This window comes from Erpetoichthys calabaricus, chromosome 6 (assembly GCF_900747795.2).
Source record: "Erpetoichthys calabaricus chromosome 6, fErpCal1.3, whole genome shotgun sequence".
Lineage (NCBI taxonomy): Eukaryota > Metazoa > Chordata > Cladistia > Polypteriformes > Polypteridae > Erpetoichthys > Erpetoichthys calabaricus.
The window spans coordinates 149277079-149301814 of NC_041399.2; the positions used below are offsets into that span (position 1 = coordinate 149277079).

Below are 24736 nucleotides of genomic sequence, written 5' to 3' on the forward strand. Positions count from 1 at the left end.
GAAAGCACCTAAGACAGGAAATAACTAGAGTTAAAGAAGTGAGACTGCAAAATATCAACAGTGCCTCTTTATCCTCCTGGTTAAATTATGATAATAAAATTAAAATTAATAAAAATAATAAGTTGTATTTATCGAGTTGACATTATTAAAGTGTTTTTGGAGGTACTTTAATGCCTTGTATGAAAATTAATATTCCTGTTTACATTTTCATAAATGCAGGCAGATTAGAGTGTTACAGTGATTCACCAGCCTTTTTAGTTTTTGATGTTTTGAGTAAACTTTAAGGTGTACATTAAGGTTTGTTATGAAATGTCAAGTATAAAATTCTTTTTATAATTTGCTGTTTTTGGACTGCAAAAATGCAAATGTATGATTTTTTTCCCCTCTTTTTCTCTGATTTGTGTTTTCCAGTGTCTGCCTTTGATACAGAGTTTTTTATCAGTGGACTTGCACCTCTTGGTGATCAGATTGTAATCTTGTATTACGTAAAAGAGGCTTCTGAACATCAGGTAAATCTGTAATTTTTCAGTTAAGCGAGGCAAGTAATATGTTAATAAATGCACTAATAGCAATTGTATTTATTTACTTGTGATCACATCTGAGACATATAATTTAAAGAAATGTTTTACTATAAAACTGACTTACTCATCTTTGCAGAAAAAAGGTTTTCTGCTCTTACATTTTGCTAGTCTTCTTGTTTCAAAGGGTTGAAATCTAAAATCGTAGCTTATATAGTTGTGCTTGAATATAGCCGCCTACCTGCTTTCTGTTCTGGTTATTTGCTAAGTAGGTTTTTAAGTATAGTTTGCTGCAAAAGTAAATGGATGTTGTAGTCCCAAAATATCCCTATGTCCTTAGTTCTTTCAAAGTGGCCATCTGGAGTGTTTTTTTTTTTTTTGGACTTGCGGCCACATGTCTTGGACACTCGGGTGAAGAGAGGGGCGGAGCTGTCAACTGATCACCACCTGGTGGTGAGTTGGCTTCGATGGTGGGGGAGGATGCCAGTCAGGCGTGGTAGGCCCAAATGTGTTTTGAGGGTCTGCTGGGAACGTCTGGCAGGGCCCCCTGTCAGAAGTAGCTTCAACTCCCACCTCCGGCAGAACTTCGACCATGTCCAGAGGGAGGTGGGGGACATTGAGTCCGAATGGGCCATGTTCCGTGCCTCTATTGTTGAGGCAGCTGACCGGAGCTGTGGCCGTAAGGTGGTCGGTGCCTGTCGTGGCGGCAATCCCCGAACCCGTTGGTGGACACCGGCGGTGAAGGATGCCGTCAAGCTGAAGAAGGAGTCCTACAGGACCCTTTTGTCCTATGGGACCCTGGAGGCAGCTGATAGGTACCGGCAGGCCAAGCGGAATGCGGCTTTGGTGGTTGCTGAGGCAAAAACTCGGGCGTGGGAGGAGTTTGGGGAGGCCATGGAGAACGACTTTCGGACGGCTTCGAGGAGATTCTGGTCCACCATCCGGCGTCTCAGGAAGGGGAAGCAGTGCAGTGTCAACACTGTATATGGTGGGGATGGTGCGCTGCTGACCTCGACTCGGGACGTTGTGGGTCGGTGGGGGGGAGTACTTCGAAGACCTCCTCAATCCCATTAACATGCCTTCCAATGAGGAAGCAGAGCCTGGGGACTCGGAGGTGGGCTCCCCCATCTCTGGGACTGAGGTCACCGAGGTGGTCAAAAAACTCCTTGGTGGCAGGGCCCCGGGGGTGGATGAGATACGCCCGGAGTTCCTCAAGGCTCTGGATGTTGTAGGATTGTCTTGGCTGACACGCCTCTGCAACATCGCATGGACATCAGGGACAGTGCCTCTGGATTGGCAGACCGGGGTGGTGGTCCCCCTCTTTAAGAAGGGGGATCGGAGGGTGTGTTCCAACTACAGAGGGATCACACTCCTCAGCCTCCCTGGAAAAGTCTATTCAGGGGTCCTGGAGAGGAGGGTCCGTCGGATAGTCGAGCCTTGGATTCAGGAGGAACAGTGTGGTTTTCGTCCTGGTCGCAGAACAGTGGACCAGCTCTACACCCTTAGCAGGGTCCTGGAGGGTGCATGGGAGTTTGCCCAACCAGTCTACATGTGTTTTGTGGACTTGGAAAAGGCATTCGACCGTGTCCCTCGGGGAATCCTGTGGGGGGTACTCCGAGAGTATGAGGTACCGGCCCCCCTGATAAGGGCTGTTCGGTCCCTGTACAATCGTTGCCAGAGCCTGGTCCGCATTGCCGGCAGTAAGTCGAACCCATTTCCAGTGAGAGTTGGACTCCGCCAGGGCTGCCCTTTGTCACCGATTCTGTTCATAACTTTTATGGACAGAAGTTCTAGGCGCAGCCAGGGCGTTGAGGGGGTCCGGTTTGGTGGGCTCAGGATTGGGTCACTGCTTTTTGCAGATGATGTTGTCCTGTTTGCTTCATCAGGCCGTGATCTTCAGCTCTCTCTGGATCGGTTCGCAGCCGAGTGTGAAGCGGCTGGGATGAGAATCAGCACCTCCAAATCCGAGACCATGGTCCTCAGCCGGAAAAGGGTGGAGTGCCCTCTCAGGGTTGGGAGCGAGATCCTGCCCCAAGTGGAGGAGTTCAAGTATCTCGGGGTCTTGTTCACGAGTGAGGGAAGAATGGAGCGTGAGATCGACAGACGGATCGGTGCGGCATCTGCAGTAATGCGGGCTCTGCATCGGTCTGTCGTGGTGAAAAAGGAGCTGAGCCGCAAGGCGAAGCTCTCAATTTACCAGTCGATCTATGTTCCTACCCTCACCTATGGTCATGAGCTATGGGTAGTGACCGAAAGAACGAGATTGCGAATACAAGCGGCTGAAATGAGTTTCCTCCGCAGGGTGTCTGGGCTTTCCCTTAAAGATAGGGTGAGAAGCTCAGTCATCCGGGAGGGGCTCAGAGTAGAGCCGCTGCTCCTCCGCATCGAGAGGAGTCAGATGAGGTGGCTCGGGCATCTGATCAGGATGCCTCCTGGACGCCTCCCTGGTGAGGTGTTCCGGGCACGTCTAACCGGGAGGAGGCCCCGGGGAAGACCCAGGACACGCTGGAGGGACTATGTCTCTCGACTGGCCTGGGAATGCCTTGGGATTCTCCCGGAAGAGCTAGAAGAAGTGGCTGGGGAGAGGGAAGTCTGGGCATCTCTGCTCAAGCTGCTGCCCCCGCGACCTGACCTCGGATAAGCGGGAGACAATGGATGGATGGATGGTTTAAAAGTATTCACACGCTTTAATTTTCAGAAACTTAATATTTGACAGTTGCTGTAAAAAAAGCCTTAAATCCTTTGTGTTTTTTCTTACCCAGTTTTTCTCATTTTGTTATTTTGCCTTATTGCCTAATTATTTTCTCAATTTCTGTGTGTGTATGTATGTGTGCATGTTCATTTGTACATACAGTACACACACAGACAAAAGCCCATTTGCTTTTATGGACACTCTTTTAAATACACACTAATGTCAGACTGATGAGCCGATCCCGACAAAGGCATTCTTATAATTCCTTGCAGCAAGTGTCATGTGGTGCTTCTGCTGCCTAGGTTTTGTTAGCATGCACTATATTTCAGTATGCGACTTCATGCAAAACATGACATTTGCTTCTAATATGACTTACAGATTTTAACCGGATGAATGTTTCAGGCAGGGTTTCTTTGCAAACAACTGTTTTTTACCTCAGTGTTTTGATGCCCATGAATGATGCTGATGAAGGTTGATCTCATAATTGGACATCTTTCATTTCTCGTTTGCTCTGTTCATTATGTCAGAAGGGTAATTAATTTCAAAATCTCAGCTGACAGGTGGTCTGAAGGTGGAAAGCTCATTCCGGAAGGAATTCCAAAATCCACTTTCTTACACAGTAGACCTGTTAACAGTCCTCTTCTAGAATGAACAGACACTAGTGTAAGATAGGTTTAGCTAGTGAACAGGTGAGAATTAAGACAAGGCTCTGTAGAACGTACATGTCAGTATTGGAATGATGTTAAAACAACATTATCATCTTTTTGTATGCATTTTTTTGGTAGAAATTCATTTTTATTGTTATTATATTTCCCTTTTGGTGTGTTTTGTCTTGAAAGGCTCCAAATGTGACCCTATCCTCACCTTAGGACCTTCTGTGTAGAACGGAGTATCCTGCTCTTTTAAATCACACTTAACAGCCTGGTTGCGGAGATGCAGTCTGCAACTGCACTCATGGTCACTGTCAGAATGAACTAGGGTTGACTGCAACTATGGTTAAAGTGCTTCCTCCATTCTGTTATCTCTATACTCCAGAAACAGTTCAAGGTGAAGCAGAGAAGTGGATTCAAAAGTCTTATCATGTCATTTTTAATGGTAAGGCTAGAGCCTATCCCAACTAGTATAGGGTGCAAAAACAAACCCTGGACAAGGCAGCAGTCCATTGTAGGGTAAACACACACCAGACACCCCAATTTAGTCATCAATTCACCTAACCTGTATGTCTTTGGACAGTGGAAGGAAACCAGAGTACCCGGAGGAAACCCACACAAGGAGGACTCTGGACGCAAATCCTGATCTCCTCACAGCAAGTCAGCAGCCACTGCATCATATGCTGCCTGGTTTCAAAAGTTTATTCTTTTATTCACTCAATATAGAATAACATTTTCTAAACTAAGATTCTTTAATGTGTGAAAAGCTGAAGCAGAACAAATACATGAGACATTAACAGTACAATATAGATTAATAGCAGCTCTTTTTTGCTAGAAGCCTAGGCATCCAATTTTCCTTAGAAAGCAAGTAGCTCTTTCATTCTTGCATTATGCTTCTGAGTTGATAGGTCTGTGATCCAGTGTGTTTTCTGGATAGATACTGATGGATGGAGATAGAGAGAGAGAGAGCTGATCTGCTGGTATGGCATATATTTTATTCTGGACTTGCTCTTATTTACTCTAGCTTTTGGACGAATGGCACACATTTGTTTAGGGGCTAGTTAGTTTGCAATTAAGATTGTTTCTTTTTTGTGGAAAATTCTAAATGTTCCTGGTGATACCATCAAGAAAGACATCTGAGGACTTCTTTCAAACTGACTCAGTGATACAGAAACTGAAAATCAAGCAAGAACATGCAGGTGAAAAGAAATCATAAGGAGATGCCCAAAAATTAACTCAAGGCACCGTTCTCTGCTACAGATGAATGTCAGTCTTTTACTGGGTTTTAACTCTTTTACGTTCACCCAGTCTTTCTTCATTTAAAACTGATCACATAAAAATTCAGTTTATGCATCAGGATAAAACACGGTAGAGGAGCCAGTGTATGTGTAGCTAGCTTCAGGAAAAACCAGTTAGAGCACAGAATGTTACAAAAACTATCAGGTCATATTAAATGAGAAACCATAGTCAAAGAATAGAAGAGTTGAGACATAAAAGAGAGAGAACACCAGAAACCAAAGTAACAACACTATTAATAATAATCAGTGATAATTATACATACATGAAATCTGCTTTGATGTGTTAAGGTTGGGAGTATGCCATGATAGCATGTTGTCACAACCACCACACAATGAACCAGTTCGATTGGGACACGAGTTCAGCAGGTGACGCCTCAGCACTACACTGAAACAGTGTCAGTTTTTTTCCTCAGTGGCTGGGGTGCCAATCCTACCACCAACCCCCAAGTTTTCCCTGTAAGTTGGAGGACCTGCTTGCAGAAAATAGAGAAAATACTGGCTCCTAATTAATTGATGTTCAGCAAGTGATGTCTAATTCAATGCTTAGAAACACATGCCAAAGGTTCTGGCATACAGTCCTTAGACATGACTGCTTGACACAGTCTTGTAATTTATATATTTGTAATGCAGACTTTACTTACTGATTCATTAAAGTGCCTATTATGCTGTAATTTCAGGATGAGAAAGAGCTGCGATCTAGACCCCGACTAGACATTGTGCAGCCTCTTCCAGAGTCCTATGAGGAGATATCTTCAGATGCACTGACTGTTAGAAACTTCCAAGAAAATGAATGCCTTGACTATCGGCTTGGTAAAAATATATTTTTGCATGCATATAAACATACTGTATATACACCAATCAGGGAAATCATTAAAACCACTGACAGATGAAGTGAATAACATTGACAAAGTTGTCCATGATAAGTCAACTGCTAAAACATTGACAGGGTCATGGGTGCCCAAGGCTTATTGATGCTCGTGGGGAGCGAAGGATAGCCCATCTGGTCTGATCCTATAGAAGAGCTACTGTACCACAAATTGCTGAAAACTTAATGCTGGTCATGAGACAAAAGTATCAGAACACAAAGTGCATTGCAGCTGGCATAGACTGGAAATGTGTAGTTGCAAATTAATCAGTGTTCCCATTCTGACCCCTTTCCACCACTGAAAGCATCAACAATGGACATGTGAGTATCTGAACTGGACCATGGAGCCACAGAAGAAGGTGGCCTGGTCCAATGAATCATTTGTTCTTTTAGATCATGTAGGTGACTAAATGCCTGTGCTTCATTTACATGGGAAAGAGATAGTAGCAAGATGGACTATTAGATAAAGGCAATCTGGTGGAGGCAGTGTAATGCTCTGGGCAGTGTTCTGCTGGGAAACCTTGGGTCCTGGCATTCATATGGATGTTGCTTTGACACATGCCACCAACCTTAAGGTTATTGCAGACTGCATACACCCCTTCATGGCAATGAAATTCCCTGATGACAGTGGCCTGTTTTAGGAGGATAATGCACTCAGACAAATTCCCCAGATCTAAATCCAATCAAGCATCTGTGGGATGTGCTAGAAAAACAAATCTGATCCATGGAGGCCCCTGTCTTGAAACTTACTGAACTTAAAGATCTGCTGCTAATGCCAGATACCACAGGACACCTTCAGAGGTCTTGTGGAGTCCCAAGCCACAGCAGGTCAGAGCTATTTTGGAGGCACCTACACAATATTAGGCAGGTGGTTTTAATGTTGTTGCTGAACGGTATATGTACTACTTATACAGTATATAGTGTATGTTTTTTTCCAAATTTAATTGATAGTTATTTGTCATATCAATATCTCATTTGTGATTTAATCTTGTAGAAATTCTAACACATGTAAGCCTTTATACCTTGTTATATGTGACATTAACATATTTTTTATTGTTTTTAATGGTATGGGATGCAATTTCTTTACTAGTAACAAAATAGAAATCTTGTGCTAATATTTGCCTTTCTGCTCTCCATTTTCAGACCTGTTAGGATATACTACTTCTACTATTTTTTATAACATTTCGTATGTCTTCTTGATTATGTCTATAAATTACTTGGATAATGTAAAATTAAGTGTAATAAAAATATAAGTTGGACTTTCCTGCTTGATTATTATCTCTGCCTCCTTACTTCTATTTAGACTAAGTAGTACATTTTTTATTGAAGAAAAAGAAGGTAGGAGCAGAAATTATAATATGAAAATATACTATTTAATAAAATAACAAAATTTTATTGTGTCTCCTATAGAACATTCAGAAGGGGAATCTCTGTTTTATATAATCAGCCCTAAAGATATAGTTGTAGCCAAGGAACGTGACCAAGATGATCATATTGACTGGCTGCTTGACAAAAAGAAATATGAAGTAAGATTCCTTTCAACTCATTAAATGGGTGCATTGCCTGTTAATGTATACAGTAACAATGAAATGATTTTAGACTACCAGAAACACAATAGTATTGTTTGCCATTAATCAGCACAAAAGTGAAGATAAAATCTAACTGACCCCTCTAAAATATTTTACCATTTTAACCCAAAGTTAAGATGCATTTGATACCAATTGAAAAATAAATATCTGTCTTAAAAATCCATTCATTTTGATAGCCTGCTATCAGAGCTTGCCCTCTTAGTAAGTACAAAGCAGGAAAGAACACCTCGAATACAAACCCTCAGACACATCTTCAGTTATACTTTATCAATTTACAGTTTCTAGTCATATTGCTTTAATTTCTGCAGGTATAAGCCAGCAGACTAGCCACTGTCTTTACCCATATTTAAACATAGTCCTTAATTTTATTAGTTGGTAATGCTAAAGATTAAAATTTATGACGAATATATTTTAAACTTTTTATTGAACCATTTCACAGTCATTTGTATTGATTGTTGAATTTAAATCTGCAATTAGAAAAACTATTTTGTAAAAAAGGAGAAGGGTTGATATTCATATGTTCCGGGCAGAATTGTGTCTTAAGCATAAGCATAAATTAATGACCAAATCAGATATCCACAGATGGTAAACAAGCGCTTTCATTGCCTGTAGACATTTTTTTCCCATTGCATAGAGGACTTAACAAAATTCTGTGCTAAATGTTAGTTCAGGTAATTCAAAAATGTTTCGCAGTATATTATGCAAAGGGAATTAAAGGAATTTAAAAAGTGATGAAATTGGCCATATCATTAAGATCAAATTTTGGTTTAACAACTAATTATTTTACCTCATTGAAAAGCTTGTAGGTTAAAAATTTTTTGTTACCAAAAAGTTAAAGATTTGTAAAGGAGAGGAATGTAGTAGATCTGTCACACAAAAAACTGAAAATAGCATCTTTTTAAAATAGAAGATGTTGGAGTCACAGCATTGTGTTATGAATTCCACTTTAAAATAATACAGTTAGGTCCATAAATATTTGGACAGAGACAACGTTTTTCTAATTTTGGTTCTGTACATTACCACAATGAATTTAAATGAAACCACTCAGATGCAGTTGAAGTGTAGACTTTCAGCTTTAATTCAGTGGGGTGAACAAAATGATTGCATAAAAATGTGAGGCAACTAAAGCATTTTTTTAAAACAATCCCTTCATTTCAGGGGCTCAAAAGTAATTGGACAATTGAATCAAAGGCTATTTCACGGGCAGGTGTGGGCAAGTCCGTTGTTATGTCATTATCAATTAAGCAGATAAAAGGCCTGGAGTTGATTTGAGATGTGGTGCTTGCATGTGGAAGATTTTGCTGTGAACAGACAACATGCGGTCAAAGGAGCTGTCCATGCAGGTGAAAGAAGCCATCCTTAAGCTGCGAAAACAGAAAAAACCCATCCGAGAAATTGCTACAATATTACGAGTGTCAAAATCTACTGTTTGGTACATCCTGAGAAAGAAAGCAAGCACTGGTGAACTCAGCAACGCAAAAAGACCTGGGGCCTCATGTATAACGCCATGCGTAGAACTCACACAATAACATGGCGTAAGCACAAAAGCGGGAATATGCGTACGCACAGAAAAATCCAGATGCAGGAATCTGTATGTACGCAAACTTCCGCGTTCTTCCGCTACATAAACCCCGGTCAGCGTGGAAATAAACGCACGTGCACGCGCCTGCTGTCCCACCCCAACTCCTCCCAGAATTACGCCTCTTTGTAATATGCAAGTCAATATAAATAGCCCTTAAGCCCAGCGTTCTGTGAAAAGGCAATGGCAAAAGTACGAGGAAAAATAGAAGAATTTCAGCGAATACCAAATGGAGGCAAAGAAAAATGTACTATTTGTTGGTTTAAACAGTTATCTAAGCAACAAAAGGAAGTTGATTGATTGACATAGCGTGTCGGAGAAACTTGAAAGCTCAAGTTCACAAAGTCGCACAGTGCCCGAAATAAAAAAGAAGTTGTCACATATCAAAGTCGGCATGAAAAGGCAACTCGTAGCCCCCCGTCTAAGTGTCATATGAAAGCTTATTAGGGTATAGTGGTAAAAAAAGGCACACAGTGTGAAAAAAGCACGAAATGTCAACTTTAATCTCGAAATTTCCACCTTAATCACGTAGTTTATTTTGTCATTAAAGTAGAACATCATAAACTTCATCTTAAAATCATTTAATTTACTAGTTTCTCAAATTCCATCGTAACTAAGGTAGCACGTTAAATGCTTTGTTGTGTATTTGAGCTTATATGTGCTCTATGTGCCTGAATCACTACGTGCTCTTCCTCCGACAGGACACAGAATCCATTACAGCTGTAATATTACAGCTCTCTGAATAATTAAAATACTGAGAAGTATACGTGATATCATTTTCATGATGATATGAGTTAAAGCATGTTATTAAACATGGGAACACGGTGGCGCAGTGATTGTTCATGTCTTACACAAGATGCTTGCTGCGCCATGCGCGACCTTCAATGAAATGCTTTATTACGGAAGTATTGTCTCTTTCAAACATACTAACCCCCAATTCCTGTCCTTACTTTTCTTTCTCCAAATACCCAATTGCCACACAATCAGCTCTGTAATAGACGTTAAGCCATCTGTAAGCTTAGAACGCCAATTCTTCAAAACTTTTAAAGAACATCGAAATATTTTCGGAATGTTTAATTATTCTATCCATCTATCCTTCCAGTGTCGCGCCAGCCACAGCATGAAAACAGGGCGAGGCAGGAACAAACCGTGAACGAAGCTCAAGCTCGCAAGCGCTGCAGCACTGTGTAGTTAAAGTTTTATCTGTATAATATAATCAACATATTTTGCTGCATTTCATCTTAAAAATGATATTGTCATCATATGTAAATACGCGCTTTATAAAGTGGCTCAGGTTGTGCAATATTATAACTGTATCATAAGTACAATTACCTCACGGTAACTTGCAAGTACAAACAGTTCTACAAGGAGCACTTGATGGACTGATTGAGTGCGTTTAGAGTTCTTGGGATAAAACTGTGAACCGCGAGGTCCGAACAGGAAAGGCTGTGAAGCGTTGGTCAGATGAGAGCAGTTCAAATAGCGAATGGCTAAGGCAGCGAGTGCTGTATACCGATAATTGTCTTTCCGATTGCTGTAGATCTGTGATTCACACTCAGATACGGTGATATAAATACTCCGAGTGGTGCAGTGAGAGTAATATGGAAAAAGATGATCCACTCTGGCAACCCCTAACGGGAGCAGCTGACAGAAGAAGAAGAAGGTGCAGTGAGAGTAACAACGCTAAAGCAGTTATGGTATTTAGAATTGTTTGACCACTCTGTGGACCATTATATTGTTACAGGTTAATTACAATCAGATGCGTTACATTTATGAACGATATGCAGTTAATTTCAGTGTATTTGATAAAGCCGCCGTCATGGATGTGGATCTAAGAAAGGGTAACCACACAGAACAGTAGCACTGCTTTGACGCTGGGTGCCGCCAGTCTGCAAAACCGAGCGGAGAACTTGCGTACGACAGGGTATGAGGTACTGTGGAAAAGTGCGTAGCTTTACGCAAAGTGTAGGTTTTATACATCGCAATTTGAACGTGGAAACGTTCTTACGCAACATTTCTGTGCGTACGCACTGTTTATATATGAGGCCCCTGGACGTCCACGGAAGACAACAGTGGTGGATGATCGCAGAATCATTTCCATGGTGAAGAGAAACCCCTTCACAACAGCCAACCAAGTGAACAACACTCTCCAGGGGGTAGGCGTATCGATATCCAAGTCTACCATAAAGAGAAGACTGCATGAAAGTAAATACAGAGGGTGCACTGCAAGGTGCAAGCCACTCATAAGCCTCAAGAATAGAAAGGCTAGATTGGACTTTGCTAAAGAACATCTAAAAAAGCCAGCACAGTTCTGGAAAAACATTCTTTGGACAGATGAAACCAAGATCAACCTCTACCAGAATGATGGCAAGAAAAAAAAACAGAGAAGGTGTGGAACAGCTCATCATCCAAAGCATACCACATCATCTGTAAAACACAGTGGAGGCAGTGTGATGGCTTGGGCGTGCATGGCTGCCAGTGGCAATGGGACACTAGTTTTTATTGATGATGTGACACAGGACAGAAGCAGCCAAATGAATTCTGAGGTGTTCAGAGACATAATGTCTGCCCAAATCCAGCTAAATGCAGTCAAATTGATTGGGCGGCGTTTCATGATACAGATGGACAATGACCCAAAACATACAGCGAAAGCAACCCAGGAGTTTATTAAAGCAAAGAAGTGGAAGATTCTTGAATGGCCAAGTCAGTCACTTGATCTTAACCCAATTGAGCATGCATTTCACTTGTTGTAGACTAAACTTCAGACAGAGAGGCCCTCAAACAAACAGCATCTGAAAGCCACTGCAGTAAAGGCCTGGCAGAGCATTAAAAAGGAGGAAACCCAGCATCTGGTGATGTCCATGAGTTCAAGACTTCAGGCTGTCATTGCCAGCAAAGGGTTTTCAACCAAGTATTAGAAATGAACATTTTATTTTATTTCCATTTATTTAATTTGTCCAATTACTTTTGAGGCCCTGAAATGAAGGGATTGTGTTAAAAAATGCTTTAGTTGCCTCACATTTTTATGCAATTGTTTTGTTCACCCCACTGAATTAAAGCTGAAAGTCTGCACTTCAACTGCATCTGAGTTGTTTCATTTAAAATTCATTGTGGTAATGTACAGAACCAAAATTAGAAAAAAGTTGTCTCTGTCCAAATATTTATAGACCAAACTGCATATTGTAAAACCAGGTAGCTATGGGTTGTGTGCTTTTTGACATGAATTCTAAAACATTTTGTGTAACACACCATTCTGATTTTCAGTTATGCTAGACAGAAAAAGTGCTCCATAAATTTAAGATAATTTGCTGCATACTGTAAAAATAAAAGAATGATTGTTGTTATTCCTATTATTAATGGCACAGGTAGCAGTTTTGCTTATTAGAACTATTTGGCCGATTGACATTCAGCTACAAGTGTGCAGTAAGGTATTTTTATAGTTTGCATTAGGGTTGAATTTAATTTTCACTGGATTGATGAGTATTGCTCCTAATAATCTATTTCACAATGCTACTGACTTCAATCAGACAAAATGTAAAAACATACAAGGCTTTTCAATTTTTCAAGGCACATCTTGTTCTTTTAAAAGAATTACAAAAAATGTGTTTCAAGTCTGAATCTGTTTGGAATACAGGTATCATATAAAATGAAGCTTTTATGAGGTGGAGGACACCAGTCAGGAAAAACATTGTATGTCTATGGCAGCTCTAAATAAATTAGTCTTATACACCTGAAGGGAGAAGTAATTCCCTAATTGCCTGCCTTCTTAAAAATACAACACAAATGGTGATAGACCATAGCTATTTGAGTATCAGACACACTAGAGTGCTCATTAGTAAATAACAGCTGGACACCTGGAATAGTTGAACGGAAATCATGAAAAACATGGTGAAAATCTTAAAAATAAACATAAAATCATAAAAATATCTCCACCATACATAAATGCTTTCTAATAAAATTTATAAAAACAGTTTTGTCCTTTTTTTTAAACATGGAAACTGGTAAATAACAGGTTGTTTATTTTAGGAGTCCGGTTAAAAGTAAAGGTGTTTGGGATAAAAACCTACAGCCACAGTGGTCCTCCAGGAATGAACTTAGGAATTACTGGTCTTGTGAAAGCCAATACCTTCAACTAAACGCACCCTTTAAAATGAGGAAGATGGAGAAATTTTGTTAAAACTGCAGTACTATACTGCATCTACAAAGTTAGTTTGACTATGCTAAAATAATCATGACTGAAATTTCTTTTGAATGTGCCACTATCAATATTGATGCAAGGGACATGAGTATTTATGGAATTATCTGACTTCATTTTAAGCCTACAGCATATTTGATTTCACTTTGACATTATAGAATGTAAGGGTGTTATGGTGAAACAGTGGTTAGTACCATTCTGTGGAGTTTGCACTTTCTCCCCGTGTCTGTATGGGCTTCCTCCAGGTACTCCGCTTTTCGTCTTCATCCCTAAAGATAAGCAGGTTAGGTTAATTGATGATCGAAATTGCCCCCTATGACTGTGAGAATGGGTGTGCACATGAATGCACCCTATGACTGGCACCCAGTCCTGGTCTGTCCTGCTTTGTACCTATTGCAATTGAGATGGGCTCCTGCCCCCATGACCTTGAAGTAGAGTGATTTTGAAGATTTCATTTTATAGAGTTTTTGTGGTTTCAAAACAATTACAGTTAAACACATTAAGACGGCAGATTGTAATACAGTAAAAAACAGATATTGGTAATGTTTACACAGTGCAATCAATTTAGTTTATTCTTATATATTGCCACTTGCTGAAAATTAGGAGACTATAAAGCAACTGATTGATTCTAAGTTGCATTTTTTTTTCTTTATAGGAAGCATTAATGGCGGCAGAGATTAGTCATAAAAACATAAAACGTCATGAAGTACAGGTATACATTTTAATATTTCAGTTAATAAATATGTACTTTCTCCAACTGCATTATTCTTCATGTAGTTAAATATTACATTTGTGATTTTTATAGAAAAATGTTTATTTTGTTTTTTTTTTTTGGGGCCCTGTTAGAGAATTGGTATTAGCTACATTAATCATTTGGTGGAAAAAGGAGAATATGAAGCAGCAGCAAGGTACAGCAATTTCTTCACGAATCTTTATTAATTTAAAAATCCTTAAATCTTTTACAGTGTTAGTAAAACTGACAAAAATGAGAAGATTCACTCAAATAGTATCCAGATTTTATAAAACCTGACCTTTTCCCTGTGTTTGTATGGATTTTTCTCCATGTGTTTAAATTTTGTTTTGTGTTAGGTTTATTTGGAGACTCTAAATTAGCCTCTGTACGTGGACAAATGTGTTCTGTGTTAAAATGGTGTTCTGTCCAGGGTTTGTTTTTATTTTACTTCCAATGTAGCAATCATAGGCTCTGTCCACCTTCATGACTGGATACATGCTTCAGTAATTTGGGAAAAGTAGTGGTTGTTTAACTTGTGCATACCTACAGTATGGTGCAGTATATTATACTTTTTGTCCAAGATAATTTTTCTGTCATAATTTACTTTGTGTATTATGTTATTGCTTGCACAGTTGTAGGGAAATAATTAACCTTTTTTCTCAGTTGTCTGCTGACATTTAACCTTGTAACGCATGACCCAAGAAAATATTTCAGAAAAAATATCTTTATTGTGTTGTTTTTGATATAACAGATTTTTAAAATAAACCTGAAATAACCCAACTTTGCATTGTTAAAAGCATAAAATCAATTTTGTCTTTTTTTTTTTTCAAAGGTGAACTGCACTTTTCACACAATATTCATAAACTGTATGTGAAAAGTTTGTGTTTTTTCACTTCTTTCAGCTCTGTCTTGTGTCTGATATGGGACAATGGATAAAATCCTATTTTATGGAAGGATGTTTTTCTTTATGTTATATGTAATTGATGATGGTCTGCCATCTGCATTTATAAGAACCTTTCCCACAGAATCTTTAAACCTTTAAAGTGGCATGAAGCAAAGACCTTTAATTTCATAGTTTGTTTTGTTTCTTCACATGTGTTCAGATTGTTTTCAAACTAAATCACTATCAGTACTTTCAAAGAAGTTGCATCCATCAGCTTATCTAGCTTACAGGCATCGACATATCTAGTTTACAGCTCCCACTAGTATCATATAGTGGGTATATGCACAATTTCCATCTACATAACCAGTGGTTCCACTAAGCTGTGCACAATGTACATTAGTTTAGATGCTAATTTTATTGAACATTTGATTTGTTACGAACTGCATATTCAAACTGTGTGTCTGAAATACACACATATTGTAGTGTTTGTTTATCTTCACCTGCAGTGCACTTGAACTGCAATCCAACAGCCCAGGAAAACCATCCTGAACATTGAATATTACTTTCCAAATGAAATTAGATAAAATTGTTTTAATTTGAAATGAATAAAAAATTGAAATATGAGAAAACAACATACGTCTAAGAATAACAGTGTTTATTCTCAGTGTTTTCGTTATTTCATGCAGTGTTTGAGTTTCAAGAACCTGCAGGATAATATTGCATACATACATTTTCTGTTCATAATTACCATTACATAAACAGATCATTCTCTTGTAATTGTGATCAATCGAAACAACCAAACTGTGCATTAAACAAAAGAACTTAGTGTAATCTTTACTCTTTCTTTTTTGAAGAAAGAAAATATTTTTGCTGAATTCTGTGATTTGCTTTTCGAAAGGGGTGGTCATATTTGTTCCAAAACCAAGTACTGTGTAACCTAAATATCTGCAGTTCCATAAAAATCCACTAGATGTTGTTAAAGTATCATTAGACAGAAAATCATTAGGTCTGAAGAGCGCACATCACAGGATGAAGAAATAACGATTGTTCAAATGTTTGACTATTATTAAATATATTTGACATTATAGGGAAAATTCTAGATTTATGTTGAGTTGATATTCTTTCTATGCCACACTACATATGATAGTGAGGTTTTTGAAACTGTAATACATCTTGTTGCATTTCATTAGCTGCAAGCAAAATTTCATAAGTGTGTTGATTAGATAGATAGATAGATAGATAGATAGATAGATAGATAGATAGATAGATAGATAGATAGATAGATAGATAGATAGATAGATAGATAGATAGATAGATAGATAGATAGATAGATAGATAGATAGATACTTTATATCAGTGTTGGATGTAAACCAAGGTCTTTCAAATCACTGCACTCAGTTGTATTTCACTTTTCAAATAAATATTTTACATATATGTTACGTGCTATTCTAGCTGTGTTACCCTTCTTCGCTCTGAGAAAAACACAAGACAGAGGTTCTCAGTTATGGTGCCATTAGTTAATTGGATGTATCAGAAGTACTATGTAAGTTGAGAGCTGAAATCCTGCTACTGGCACTATTTGTCCGTGAGGAAGTCACTTCACCTGCCTGTGTTCCAACTGGAGAAACAAAAGAAATGTAATCGGTTGTATCTCAAATTTTATAAGTTGCCTTGGATAATGGTGTCAATCTATTAATAATAATAATAATAATAATAGGTCACTGTAGCTGCTTACTCTTGAACAGGCTATACACAATTATACATGAGTAAAACATTTCCAAGTGACTTGGCTTGTGTTGATGGTCATTTCAAAACATAGTATTACAGGAAGTTATGCTCTTTTTCAACCGAACTGGCAATCAATAGGAATAATATGAAATATAAGTATATATTATTAACATTATTAGATGTTTGTGATTTTAATTTATGTCATTCAGTTAAGTACTTCTTTTTCAGTTGTATGTTGAAACTTTTATTTTTATTTTATTTTTTTCATAGCCATTGGCAAGCAATAAAGTTCTAACACATAGTCAGGCAGTCAGTCATTATCCAACCCGCTATATCCTAACACAGGGTCACGGGGGTCTGCTGGAGCCAATCCCAGCCAACGCAGGGCACAAGGCAGGAACAAATCCTGGGCAGGGCACACACACACACACACACACACCAAGCACATACTAGGGACAATTTAGGGTTGTCAGTGTACCTAACCTGCATGTCTTTGGACTGTGGGAGGAAACCGGAGCACCTGGGGGAAACCCACGCAGACACGGGGAGAACATGCAAATTCCAACGCAGGGAGGACCCGGGAAGCGAACCCAGGTCTCCTTACTGCGAGGCAGCAGCGCTACCACTGCGCCACCGTGCCGCCCCTAACACATAGTGTTTCACTTTATTTCAAACAGCAATGAAGTTTACAAGATGTACATTTAGGCAACCCATGTAATGAAGTGAATGGTTTTCCTTTTGGGATTGTTTTCTCTAGTGCTTGAAGAGGAAGAAAATAACTGCTGGTGCTATGGTTTGGAGGCTTCTTGAACAATTGCTAGACCCCGTTTAAAATAGGCTGATGCTAATGTATATATGAAGAATTTTGAAAAGAGGTTAGGGGATTTGGAGGGGGCACTAGGGCATCCCCTTTCAGGTCCCCATTCTAAACAAGCAGACATGCAGGTCAATGTAAAAGATTTTAGAGGTCGGGGTGGGGGTTCCTTTTCAAAGTCTGTAGATGCGAATGTATATTAGATTGAAGTAGCTCATGGGGGACCTATTAAGTTTAAATGTATACTGTCTGTCTTCCTTGTCTTGGATCCAAGGGCACCACTGCAGCCTCTATTTCTCCCTCCCTGCCTTTTTCCTTCTGGTGAAGCAACAGAAAGTGTGAGGTTTTACAGTGGCTGGAGTGCCAATCCTGCCACCAACTCCCACGTTTTCCCTGCAAGTTAACATAGTATTAATCAATATCAACAAATAAAAAAATGATCAAAAAAAAAGAAGACACATCAGCTAATTTTCTTTTTTCTATACCATCACCAAATTTCAGTCAAATCAGTCAGAGCAATTTTGAGATTTTGGGGTGTGTCATTTTTTCTGTTGTCGGGGGTTTTTGGTATACCCCTAAATATTGATATATTGAAATGTCCTTTCATAGTGGCTACCTACTGACCCAGATGTACCACCCTGCCAAATTTCAACTTTTGAGCAAAATGGGAAATAATGTTTTTGTTGGGGAGTGAGAGAGTGAATGACTTAGTCAACTTTACATTTTATATATTGTGATGAGAGGAAAGGCTTGCATGAGTTGCTTCGAAATGCTAGGGCACCAGCTGCGTGTCTCTGTTTAATAAAGTAAATGGAAACAAAACCTGGCTGAATGGTCCCAATAAAAGATGGTGATTCAGCCTAATAAACAGAATTGCTTTCAATTGTATGGAAGCAATAATAACACAATGGAGCTTGCTCGACGTTGGGTTCCAGGTCAAATAGCAGACTCCATCTTCCAGGGAACGACTGGTTTTAGAGATCTCCATCCGCTGCAGCCAGGTCAGTTGCCCTCACATGGTGGCTTCTCGCAGTGGTGCATGGTAAAGGAGAGACAGATATGTGTGCCTCCTCTCGTCCTGGAGTGGTATTGCTTCCCTTGGCAGAGCTAGGAAGGAGATCCTCAAGCACACATGCATTACCATTGATTTTTAATTAAGCAGTTAGGTCATAAGTCTACATATTTAGTTAAGTTCATAAGGCAATAACTTCTCTGAACTTCAATTTAATGGTTCGTGTTGCAGATTTTCTTTTCTATTGATTTACTGTGTGCATCACTGATTTTAGTCTGGCCAGTGTGTTTTCTTTAGTAAATGTTTATCATTTACAGAGATTTTAGTTTGCTGGTATTGTATACTTTCTTTTTTAATTATCCTATACCTTCAAAATTAACTTTTTTTGTTTAATTTTCTATAAATAATACAACAAGTAAAGCACAATTTTTTACTAGTTTATTACAAAAAAACAGCCAAAATTATTTAGTGTTATTTAAAATAGCTTTTATTAGAATTAAAGAAAATATTTTCAAAGGTAGTCTATTGCTTTCACCTCAGTGTCACTCCTAAGTATCTTCCTAATTCTCAAAAATATTTTCTTAAAGGATAAGTTCAATATTTTTCAAGTCAAAGTTATGTCTTCACAAACATTTGTTTTAATAAAATTTGAAAATACCTTATATGTTCTTACAGTTTACATTGGGCTATAGGGTGGCGGGGTCCAAAGGTGAAAATAATGCCTTAAAACTTACCAGATATGTCCACTTTGAAGCAACAAATGTTTAAATTTAAGACAACATGACTTCTGCATTTTTGAGGCACCCTTGTAATAATAGAAGTAAACTAGAAATAATTACTTTATCACAGGTTATTGGTACTATTTTCTTGAGATAAGGATATGTTCGTTCTTGTTTGTCTGCTTGCTTTGACTGTCGTGGGTGGAGTTATGACAACCCAGTCCTTCAGCCTAATTATACTTGGGTCAACTGGCATTGCTAAATTGGCTTTAGCGTATGTTTATGTGTGTGTTTACCCTGTGACGGAGTGCTGTCCTGTCTGGGTATTGTTCCTCCTTGCATCCAGTATTTTCTAGAATAGGCTCCCGCAGCCCTGCGACCCTGCCATGGCTAAACAATTAGGAAGATGGATGGATTTTTTTTTTTTTTTTTATTATTATTATTATTATTATTAATGTGCCTGTAATGGAAAAATATATGAATAGATTAATGGATGGAAGATATTGAGGGCAACAATTACGATGATGATAATTAACTTGTCATTTATTATTATTCTTATTACAACAATAGAACAATATTATTATACGGGTGTTGCTCCTGCCTTGTGCTCTGTGCTTGCTAGGATAGGCTCCAGTAGCGAGGGAGTTGCATGTTCTTCATAGGTGCTCCAGTTTTCTCTCACAGTCGAAATACGTACATGTTAGGTAGATTGACATTGATAAAATGGCCCTTTAGTGTTTGTGTGTGTGTGTTTGCCCTGCTATGGACTGGTGCCTTGTCTGGGGATTATTCCTGTTTTGCGTCAGTCAAGTAATTGCTGGGATAGGCTCAAGCTGTACCACGATCCTGCTATAGATAAGCGGGATGGATGCATATAATGTCTCTTCAGTCACTTGATTACATGCTACCTGCTTGAAATGGAAGCAAATAATTGCAGTTACACTTTTTCTAGGCTGCTTGGTTCTGCTTGCCATGCATTTAAAATTATACTCAATTTCTTTATCGAGCTAGTGGAGGGGGTAGCCCCGCACTGGAGTTTTGTGCGTACTGTTAAAAGTATATTATATTGAAGAGCAGGGGTGGGATGTTGAGGGAGTGAGATTTGGAGCTGGTGGTCAGAGCTTGAGGTGATGGTACACAACCATTTATAGCAGGTACTCCACCAATGAAAGATGGCATACTGCCCCACTTCAAGCCCTGGCTACGTGCCTGCTCGATATTCTCTCTCACTGAAACAAACACATTCCTTAACAATCTAGTGGCAGCACGCATGATCTTTGTAAAGTTAACTGATACAATGACTTTCTCAGTTATTATTGTCTAGTTGTCTACAGAACTGAAATGGCAATTTACATCTGGGCATCAAAAGTCAATGTCAGTAATGGTGCTTGGTGATGATCTTTCGAAATGAATACATTCCCCTGGCCCTGAATGGTGTCACACTGTCACAGGGGAAGTCAAACTCAGCAAAGTGTACACAGACGGTCTCCTTTTAAAATGGCTGTATCCCAGTGGATTTCTTTTTGCTTTGTTTTGATCTTAGAAGGAGATGGATGTCCTGTTTTGCAGTATCTGTATAATCTCAAGACATGGATCAATATTTGACAACATTTTAGGCTTGAAAAATGGGCATACTGTATTTGATAAGCTTTAAAGCTTTTTTTAATAATTGGACTCTGGTATCTATTATAAAATGTAAGAACATGTTACTAAGTTTTTTATACATTTAACATTTGCTTTGAAATGCAGTTTCATGTGCAAACTAATATTTACCATGTGAAGAAATATCTTTGACATGAAAAATACCTTTACATCATAAGAAGAAGCCTGTAAAATCTCCCTTATATTCTTTTTTTTCTAATGAACAATCTATAAATGTTTAACAGTGCTCCAGTGCCATTTGACATTTTTTTCTTTTCTAAAGCAACTTAGATATGCAAGCCACTGTTATTTGTAATTTCCAATCTTCTATGCAAATCTTACTTTCATTTAATCAGGGAGGATAGCTACCTTCAAAACTCAGATGTTAACTTTAATCCTGTTTCCACTTTAAAGTAAAATAAGAAAGAGGAAAAGAGAAAAATAGATATTTCCTTTAGTGCTGTGTAGTGATGAGTGTAATGATTTGCACAAAATTGAATTTGCAGTGAAATTTTCACAAAAAAAATTGTGAAATAAATGGTATTTTTACTTATTTGCCTTGATCTCCTCATGCAAGTGCATAGCAAAAATTATTCTGGGACAGAGCAACACCACTAAATAGCATTTACATGCAAGCATTTCGGAGGTGCTTCTCTGCTGGTAAAACCTGTTTACATTGGTATGAGGCTTCTGGTAAACAAGTAGAGAACCTGACTTGTATTGGCTTATGTAGTTGACAAAATAGAGCACAGATGATGTTTACCTCTAACACCAAATGAAAGGTTTAAGATGGAACTGGCAGCATGAATGTGCAGGCAGGCAGTGAACGAAGCAGATGAGAGTGCATGGAGCCCCATGGAATGAGACAGCTGTTATTGCTGTAGAATAACCTAGTGCTGGGCGGTATGACCAAAATTCTATATCACAGTATTTTTCGAAATTATACCGGTTTCATGGTATTCAACAGTATTTTTTTTCCCATGCATGAATGGATGTTAACCACATTTTCCACTGCAATTACTGCAGAAGACTGGCTAAGAATAACCTATTCCACTGTCATGAGAATTGTACATTCTACAAAAAACATTTTAATGTGCTCACAAGTATTAATACAGGTTTGCATAGCCCCATAAAGTGATAGTTTTCAAGGGGGTGGTATTATTGAAGAGAAGGAATCACATTGCATGACAGTTGCAGTCAAAATATAGAACCTTTTTATTGAACATATTTTGCAAACAACCTAAGATAAAATTTTGACAACATATTTTCAACCATCCAAAGAGGCATTTAGACTTAATAAAATAGTCAAGAGGTGCTTGTCAAAAGTTGTATTGCACTGAACATGTCTTAGAAAAGGAATAAAGAGTAAATATGTTTTGTAAACCAACTACACTTTCTGTTAATGTTAACAATCTCTGTCCACTGACACGTTAAAGTGATTTTTAAAACAACTTTCCCATCATTAAACTGCGTAATATTTAAATTAATAAATAATAACAATAAGATAAATAACAGTGCAACTTCCAGTAATAATACTATTCCTTCAAGACTTCAAGCCCAGGTGCATTACACAGTATTCACCAAATAAAAATAAAATAAATCAAGTGCAACTTGGTGATGACATCTTTACCAACTGAACCATCATTAAGGCAAATTGCATTAATATGGACCTTGCTTCAAGCTAAGCTATACATAAATAATAAAACCGCAACTTGCATATATAATGCTATTTGTGGCATAGCCCTACGGAATCGTATTAGGACCACAGTGAAGAAAAAAAAAAAACATGTCGACTTTATTCTCGACATTTCCACTTTATTCTCATGGTTTATTTTCTCATTAAAGTAGAATGTCATAAACTAAACTTCACCCTAAAATCAATGTTTAATTTACTAGATTTTCTCAAACCCCGTCATAAGTTAATGTAGCACATTAAATTCTTTGTTTTATGTTCCCCGACCCAGTTGTTCATCGCTAAGCATCGCTAAACTGACTTCCTCCGCGCTAAGAGGAGGCGCCAGCAGAGATCGCCGCACAGAATACATTCACTTCATGATATTTCTGCTCTCTGAAAATTTAGAATGCTAAGATGAATACTTGATGTCATTTTCATGATGAAATGCATTAAAGCAGGTATTAAACGTGCACAGTGGTGTGGCGGTAGTGCTGCTCCCTCGCAGTAAGGGGTCCCTAGGTGTACGTTCAGTGTAGAGAACTTTATGGCAGGTGTTACGAGGCTTCAAAAAACTGGATGTATGAATGGGTATCGTACAGGTTTAACTTAAATATTGTGTAAATGTTGGGTTCGTGATCTGGTGGTCGGAAGAACGAACACGGAATTCAATGGATGTTCTTCTGAGCGGGCTTTCTTTATTGCACGCATGCTGTCTCTATCTGACGTACCAAACCCCCAGTTCCTATCCTTTTTCTTTCTCCACATAAGTTCTCTGAAAGGCGCCTTGTATAAATAAAATGTATTATTATTATTATTATTATAACCAATCATCAAACGATAAACGTCTTTGTGAAGTTAAAACTAGTTATAAACTTAGACCATGGAGTGTTCAGAACTTTAAAAAAATCTTCTACATGTTATACATGTTTAAATATGCCATCCATTCAGGATTGCGCCCACCCCAGCAAGCATTGTGTGCGAGGCAGGAACAAATCCTGAACGAGGCTCCAGAACATCGCAGGGTGAATACGAGCAATACATACACTAGCAGGGTTAATATAACGTAACAAAACCCCACATCCTACATGACTTTGAAAAGAAACTGAAGCATGCCAAGTAAACCCACCAGAAAAACATGCAAATTCAAAGCAGGGAACACCCGGGACCCCTTTGCTGCGAGGCAGCAGTGCAACCTCCACGCCACTGTGCCCCCACATGATTAATACATGCTTTTATTCATTTCATCATGAAAATTATATCAAGTACTTATCTTAGCATTCTAAATGTTCAGAGCAGGAATGTCATGAAATTAATGTATTCTGTGTGCTGCATGCGCCTCCTCTTAGTGCAAGAGGAAGTCAATTTAAGAGGCACGTAGTGATTAACATGGCCCGGGGAACATTTAACACAAAGCATTTAATGTGCTACATAACTTACGACAGGGTTTGAGAAAATCTAGTAATTTAAATATTCATTTTAAGATGAAGTTTAGTTTATGATGTTCTACTTTAAACAAATTACGAGAATAAAGTCAACATGTTGACTTTAATCTCGACATAAACGGCAAGAATAAAGTAGAAATGTCAAGAATAAAGTCAACATGACAACTTTATTCTCGTCATAAGCGTCGAGATTAAAGTGGAAATGTCGAGAATAAAGTCAACATGTCATCACACAATTACACAGTACCCAGGTACATTACACAGTATTGAAAAAAATAAAACAAGTACAACTTGGTTTGCAGTATTATCCAGTAGTATAGAAACAGTATTCACACATTTGAAGATAATGGTCCACATCCAAAGTATCTCCAGACAAGTGACGTGACTCCTTTTTCCAGCAAAAGTTCTTCTGTGTCATCATGTTCAACTTTATCGTCTGCTACAGCTTCAGTTTCGGAATGTTCTCTGTCCATTTTCACCGCGCAATACCTTCACTACCGCATGTACTCTGTTGTATGCCTGTTTAGTGGTGCAGCAGTGAAAAGGTCCCCCATAAACAGTTTCCCGCTGCGCCACATTCCGAACGTTGTTTAGGCTATTTAAACGGTGTTGTGGTATAAGAAAAATCCATATCATAACAAAAATAAAAAACAGTTTTCGGTATGAACCGGTATACCGCCCAGCACTAGAACAACCCTTACAA

The 24736-nt window shown here is 38.6% G+C and overlaps 1 protein-coding gene across 1 annotated transcript in view; it reads left to right on the forward strand.

The window, feature by feature from the left end:
• vps41 (VPS41 subunit of HOPS complex) overlaps positions 1 to 24736 on the forward strand; it is a 198518-nt gene that overhangs the window by 118056 nt on the left and 55726 nt on the right. The window contains exons 11-15 of the mRNA XM_028803981.2: positions 412 to 509; positions 5836 to 5968; positions 7434 to 7549; positions 14042 to 14098; positions 14233 to 14294. Of these exons, the coding sequence (XP_028659814.1) occupies positions 412 to 509; positions 5836 to 5968; positions 7434 to 7549; positions 14042 to 14098; positions 14233 to 14294 (466 nt within the window). The remainder of the gene's footprint in view (positions 1 to 411; positions 510 to 5835; positions 5969 to 7433; positions 7550 to 14041; positions 14099 to 14232; positions 14295 to 24736) is intronic.